Source organism: Arachis ipaensis, chromosome B07, assembly GCF_000816755.2.
Source record: "Arachis ipaensis cultivar K30076 chromosome B07, Araip1.1, whole genome shotgun sequence".
NCBI classification, from domain to species: domain Eukaryota; kingdom Viridiplantae; phylum Streptophyta; class Magnoliopsida; order Fabales; family Fabaceae; genus Arachis; species Arachis ipaensis.
This window is the reverse complement of record NC_029791.2, coordinates 9,870,113-9,877,283: the sequence shown is the minus strand read 5'-3', so window position 1 is coordinate 9,877,283 and position 7,171 is coordinate 9,870,113. Positions and strand designations below refer to the sequence as shown.

At 31.3% G+C, this 7,171-nt stretch overlaps 1 protein-coding gene across 1 annotated transcript; it reads left to right on the top strand.

Moving 5' to 3' along the window:
- Positions 2,616-6,747, top strand: LOC107609151 (phosphoinositide phospholipase C 2). The gene is made up of 9 exons (XM_016310999.2): positions 2,616-3,163; positions 3,689-3,885; positions 4,009-4,144; positions 4,220-4,486; positions 4,581-4,813; positions 5,049-5,166; positions 5,444-5,596; positions 5,693-5,779; positions 6,250-6,747. The coding sequence occupies exons 1-9, from the start codon at positions 2,858-2,860 to the stop codon at positions 6,541-6,543; spliced, it is 1,791 nt and encodes a 596-aa protein (XP_016166485.1). The 5' UTR covers positions 2,616-2,857; the 3' UTR covers positions 6,544-6,747.

Sequence of the window (7,171 nt, the reverse complement as noted above, 5' to 3'; positions counted from 1 at the left end):
ACATGTATGCTTAACTATATCATTATTGTTGTGAATAGTCTCGAGATAATATTAATTTGGTCGAATCTTAAATTATATTTTAAAATTTTAATTGTTTTTAGTTAGTTTTTAAATTTTGCAAAGGTGATTTCTATTTATTTTTGAGACAATTTTTAATAATCAAACGTTAATGAAATACTGATATAAACAATTAAATATTACATTAAATTCCTAAAAACGATGTCATAATCCAAAAATAACACGTATCATTTGTTTTGGTGTTAATTTAAATATTTTATTTCCTTCTAAAACAAGTGATATAACATTATTTTAGATTATTTAAACGCTAAAATAAAAATGATGTCATTTTTAGGAGATCTAACTATTTAATATTCACATTAACATTTTATTAACATTTGTTTGCTATAAATTATTCGAAGGACTAATGTATATATGTGAATCATGTTTATAAAATTTATAAACTAAATAAATATAATTAAAATTTAAAAAATTAAATTAAAATTTATGTACAAATTCACTTCTAAAAATTAAGTGACCAAACATAAATAAATAAATTTAAATAATTATATATCTAACAGAATATCACGTATAACGGATAATGATATTTTATTTTTCTAACTAGCTAGTATTTGAGAAGTCTTGCGGCACATACTATAAGTATGAAATGATTTATTCTTATATATAGTGATTAAAATTGTCTTATTTAATTATTCTTTGATATCTTAACTAATTTTTTGTCTTTTTTGATAAATAATAATAAAAAAATTTATGAATTTAAGACGTCAATCAACAAGTAGGATTAAAAAGAAGAAAAAAAAAAGACTTCTTGGTTTGTCTTAAGAAAAATGAAATAAGCTATATGGTGGTTATACCAACATTACAATTGAAAGGTTAGAAAGTTGCAACTTATATATAAATACATGACCCACTTGGTTACCTTTTTAAATTAAATATAAACAAAATTAAATATCGTCATGCATGGCATATGCGAATATAAAATCACATATAAAAGTGATTCCACATCATAAACGTTATCCATTTTGACACTCCCTTACAGCAAATGCTTCCATTGCGTAATTATGGTTTCGAGATTTATCATTGCTTACATCAATAGTCATTTGTTGGCATCTGGAAAACTAATCTCTCATTAAAAATTAATATCACATTCAAATGGAACAGGACACATCATCATCTTGATGATAATTATTTATTAGAAAAAGTTAAAATCAATGATCATGAAGAACGTTTTCACAGTAAAAAAAACATAGGGTGGCCATCAGTTGACCTAGACCTTGTAGTTTTCAACTATAACTCTCAGTACGAAACCCCAAAATCAGTGTGTAATTGTGTATATATATATATAAACGCCAAAATTAAAATAGTTAGCCAAGAAAAGCGGAATTTGACTTAAAATAACGCAAACAATTATAGAATGAGTATAAACATCTCATATCATAAAATCATTCATCCAAAAAATTTAAACTAATTTTGGAGTTTACTAAAAATCGAATTTTAGACCTTTCAAATTTAGAATTTTGATACTATATCATGATACCACTCATTCCAAAAAGCTTACGTTGATAAAAAAAATAATACTAATAATTATATCTCTAATACTCTCTAAATCTCTATTATATGCATTGTACAAATATTTCATTGGCTCCCTATATTTTTCCTTATAGAATTTAATCTTAACTTTAGTAACAATAATATTACTTTTAGTAATAATAACTGTAAGATGCTTTACCATATTCGACGATCATGTTACCACACAATTAAATTAAAATATCTAGTTATTAATACATCATTTTCAATATTTCTAAACTATTATCTTGGAGACTTGGAAGCTTGGGCAAGAAAACATTTACGTCAAATTAAAATGAAAACTAAACATTTATCAAGTTAATGTTAATTATATATTATTATTACTAGGCCTAAATTCTATGAAAAAAATTCTCTAAATTGAGAAAATTAATAAATAAAAAAGAGAGTTTAACCATAATTAATTTTATAATTTTTATTAGTTTGAGTTCTATTACTGTATTACATACTTTGATTTAAGAGTTATTACAATTTTTTAATTTTATTAAATTTTTATTTTAGAGATATTTGATCTTAATTATATATATACACACCATGATCATCAATATAAAAATGTGTTTTACACACATATTCTATTATATATATTCACATTAATAACAATTATTTTTACTACCTATCACATAAATGATCTAAAGAATAAATTTAATTAAATCATTGTATAAAACATTTTAATATATCAATATGTCATATCTTATCTTAGATTATATAAGGAAAAAGAAATAAATAGTGTTCCAAGTTCCAATGCAAGTTCCTGATCTAAATAAAAATACCTAATCCAAAATTTTAAATTATGTTAATATACTTTTTTTTGGTGACTTACATACTTTAAGTTAGGAAATGGATTCTTTCAATTTTTTTTAATAATTAAAAGAGTAAAGTGTGATTTTTTACCATTAATTTTATAAATAAGATAAAAAATAAATATAAAAAAATATAATAAAAGATTAAAGACCATACTTTACGCTCTCAATTTTTGTTAAGGACGGAGAGGATCCCTCCCCATGAATCCCCATGTGTAAAAAATAAGACATGCGATGAATGTTAATGCAGAGAGAAAGAGAGAAAGAGAGTAAAGCTAGTTGGCACTCACTCACAACATAACTCACTCACCCAACACCCTTCTTCTTCTTCTTCTTCTTCTTCCATCATTTATTAACAATCTTAACAAGCTCAACCATTTCTCTCTCTCTCTCTCTCTCTCTCTCTCTCTCTCTCAAGAAGAAGAAGAGGAGGAGGAGAATTTAGAATTCCGAATATGTCATCCAAACAGACGTACAGCGTGTGCTTCTGCTGCCGGCGGCGCTTCAAGCTTGCGGCGGCGGAGGCACCGCCGGAGATCAAGTCTCTGTTCGGAAAATACTCAGACGACAACGAGCTCATGACAGCTTCGCACCTTCAGAAGTTCATGGTTGAGGTTCAGTGCCAACAAAACGCCACTGAAGAAGAAGCTCAAGCCATCATCGATAGCCTCAAGCATTTCCATCGAAAGGGTCTCAATCTCGATGCTTTCTTCAAATATCTCTTCAGTGACTCCAACCTTCCCTTGCTTCCTTCTCTTGGAGTAATTCTTCTTTCATTGTTTTGGCTGTTTCTGTTTTTGGACTATTCTAGGTCAATTGTTGAAGTCAACGACCTTGGATTTTCCATTCTTTGCTTTCCAATTGGGGAGTATTACTCTTGTTAGATTGGATTTTACATTTTAGTTTATAGTCTTTGTTTTTGTATACACTCGAGTCTTTGTACATATATGATCTTTTGATGTTTCCTAAAGTTTGGTCTCTTACTTGAAAATTTGGTAATTTTCTTAGTGTAACTGTTGTTTTGACTTTTATGGAAAGTGAGAGAGATTAGTTAAGGTGTATTTTAGCTCAGTTTATAGTAACTTGGATTTGATGCAAATTCTATGATTTTGGTCAATTATTTACCTGTTAGGATTGGCAATAAAAGGTGAGAATCTGTCTTTGTTAGAATAAGGCATTGTTGTTGGATATGGTACACCATGTTGTATTGTTTCATGTATATTTATAGGAATTCTCTTGTTCTGACTATGCTTCTTTGTGCAATTGTTTTGTTCCTTCTACTGCAGGTTCACCATGACATGAATTTACCCTTGTCCCATTATTTCATATATACCGGACATAATTCCTATCTAACTGGGAATCAACTTAGCAGTGACTGCAGTGATATCCCCATCATAAAGGCACTGGAGAGAGGTGTAAGGGTCATTGAATTAGACATTTGGCCTAATGCATCGAAGGATAATATCGATGTTCTTCACGGAAGGTTGAAAATTTTCTCTTTAAGAACAAGCGTAGATAAATTATCATGATACTATATCAATGTATTGCTGTTCTCCTGAAAATTTTGAATATCATTTGTTCACATCAATATCTATTCTTAATATAGGACATTGACTACTCCGGTTGAGCTTATCAGATGTTTGAATTCTATCAAAGAACATGCCTTTGTTGCATCAGAGTATCCAGTTGTAATAACATTGGAAGACCACCTTACTCCGGATCTTCAGGCTAAAGTAGCCGAGGTTAGTTACTCAGAGTTTTTATCAGAATTCAAAGTGCTTACATTCTTATAGTTGACGACTTTCTCCAAATTTTAGATGGTAGCTCAAACATTTGGGGAAATACTATTTTCTCCTGGATCAGAAGCCTTGAAGGAATTCCCTTCTCCTGAATCACTTAAAAGGAGGATCATTATATCAACCAAACCGCCTAAAGAGTACCTTGAGGCAAAGGACAAAGTCGATGATCCACCGCAGGAAAAAGCTTCAGGGGACAATCCAAAGCAGCGAAAGGTTTCAGGCGATGATGAAGCTTGGGGGAAGGAAGTCCCAAGCTTGAAAGGTGGAACTATTGCTGATTACAAGGTTTGACACTACACAAATGATGTACATATATTGCCCCTGCATTTAATTCTGTAAGGGAGACTTGTCAATGGATTTATGGTCGTGGCATATTTAGGACAATGAGGATGAAGAAAATTTCGATGGCGAGGAAGATCTCGAAGAAGGTGATAAGTCATCACACCACAACGAAGCTTCAGAATATAGACGTTTAATTGCCATTCATGCTGGGAAGCCGAAAGGTGGCATAACTGAGTGCCTCAAAGTGGATCCTGAAAAAGTGACACGTCTAAGTTTAAGTGAGCAACAACTTGAAAAGGCTGCTATGACTTATGGAAAAGAAATTGTCAGGTATCAGTTAAATGTTTTGACTTTTAACTACAATTCTTCATTTTTATGTAAATGTAGTCAAATTTGAATTTATATATACTGCTTAACTACTTCTTTAGTTCTGTTCAACTTTTCTTTCCCCTTGTTGCTTGTTCAATTGTTGTTTGAATAAAATTTATGTCTCTGTTGTGCGTACAAATGAAAAAGAGAGGTTTTTTTTTCTTAAAAATGATTTGTCATTGTCGATTTACTATAGGTTTACGCAGCGGAATATATTAAGGGTGTATCCAAAAGGTACTCGCATCGATTCATCAAATTATAACCCATTAATTGGATGGATGCATGGGGCTCAAATGGTTGCATTTAACATGCAGGTTTCTATTTCTTTCTCTTCTTCTTCATCTCATGCTGGTCCACACTATTTATATTTTCCATACTTTAAGGAACTTAACCATTGCTATGTATTTTAATTCTGGCACGGGTCCATTAGTTCGTTGTTCTACTTAGAGGTGCATGGTGATATAGATATAACTTTCCAGCTTCAAACAAATTTATACTAAACATATGATTTAACTTCTAGCAAAGTGACTTGAAATATCGGATCATGTTCGAAATATGAGTCAGTTTTCATTGTGGATGGTTTCATAACAGGGATACGGTAGATCTCTTTGGTTGATGTACGGAATGTTCAAAGCCAATGGAGGGTGTGGTTATGTTAAAAAACCAGATTTTCTGTTAAAGAATGGTCCAAATGGTGAGATCTTCGATCCTAAAGCGAAGTTACCTGTGAAGACTACTTTGAAGGTAAGGCGCATTTTGTCTATCAAGTATCAGTTGCCGCCTCCAAGAGTCAAAGCTTAGTGCTAACAAGAAGGTAATGCTTTTGTTATTGTTATTCAGGTGACTGTTTATATGGGAGAAGGATGGTATTATGATTTCAAGCATACACACTTTGATCAATACTCACCTCCAGATTTTTACACAAGAGTAAGTTAAGATTATCTATTAGATCACTCCTCGTATTCAATCTCTAAACTTGGGGAATCCTTAAATAGCAACAACTTTCCCTATCTAGAAAGGAAACTACTTTTATTTATGTAGCAGCAACTGATTAAGTGTTAATGTAAAAGAGTTTTAAACTAACAATGTCTTAAGTTAAACTCTTTAACAGTACATGTCAATGCACTTTCATATTCTTACACTTGCATATTCACTAATTCTCTTACACGGTCGATATAATATAAAGAAGATGAAAACTCATGTGCAGTTGTCTTCATGTGAAGATGATAGATGAGAACTGCTAGATGACAGTTTAGTCAAATATGTCAAATCATCCTCATTTTTTACTATTATTTTCACATTAAGGCATCTTCATGTGAGTGTTATCTATGAAGAAACTAAACTATTTGTTCACTGAGTTCATTGATAAGCTGTTCATTTTTGCTCATTTGATTCAGGTGGGGATTGCTGGAGTCCCTGATGATACCGTCATGAGAAGAACTAAGGCGATAGAGGATAACTGGGTGCCTTCTTGGAACGAAACTTTCGAGTTCCCATTAACTGTTCCGGAACTTTCACTGCTTCGAATTGAGGTTCACGAGTACGATATGTCTGAGAAGGATGACTTTGGTGGCCAATCATGCCTACCTGTTTGGGAGCTAAGAAGCGGCATTCGAGCCGTTCCACTGTATAGCCGCAAGGGAGACAAATACAACACTGTGAAGCTTCTTATGCGCTTTGAATTTTATTGATTTTGTGGATCCTTCTTGCCTACATTGTGTATAGCGATCAAAATATGTTCAGGTAAGAGTTTGTATGTAGCAGTTGAATGGTGTTGTGAATAATGCTTTTGAGAAATGAGGTATGTTGGTGTGTTATGTCCTGAACAGTGCAAGTTTCTACCGTAATAAGAAATTGTGATTTGATGGGAAATACTATAATTCCTGTGGCCTAAATTCTATGAAGCAAGGAAAGTTAGTTAAATTGTGTTCATCATTACTCACACTGATCCACACAACACAAGTATCTTCCTAATCCAATTATGTTTTCTAAAAAAAAAAAATTAAAGTTTTTAGATACACCTTCATACATCTAAATCAAATGACGTGTTGATATGTCTAATTTTATGTTAGACAAAAAGAAAAATAATGAAAAGCACAATATATAGTAAATCTGTAATGATGCAAGTGCATTATTTACATCAAAATTTAGCGTTTTAAGAACACTAGGTCAAAAGATAATAAATTTGCTTTTAAAATTTTTAATGTATTTAACGAATTGAAAATGGAAAAATATTTTGAACATGATCAATTTGTATTCATGAAATCTATATTTCGAGCCTTTTGTCAGATGTGCTAACTTTTCTTGGCTTATCGCTTA

Bases quoted from the DNA above. Each gene is read 5' to 3' on its own strand.
- LOC107609151 (XM_016310999.2), top strand. From the start codon at position 2,858: ATGTCATCCAAACAGACGTACAGCGTGTGCTTCTGCTGCCGGCGGCGC. The intron at 3,886-4,008 runs GTTGAAAATTTT...TTCTTAATATAG, and splicing joins ATCGATGTTCTTCACGGAAG to GACATTGACTACTCCGGTTG. The intron at 4,487-4,580 runs GTTTGACACTAC...TGGCATATTTAG, and splicing joins GAACTATTGCTGATTACAAG to GACAATGAGGATGAAGAAAA.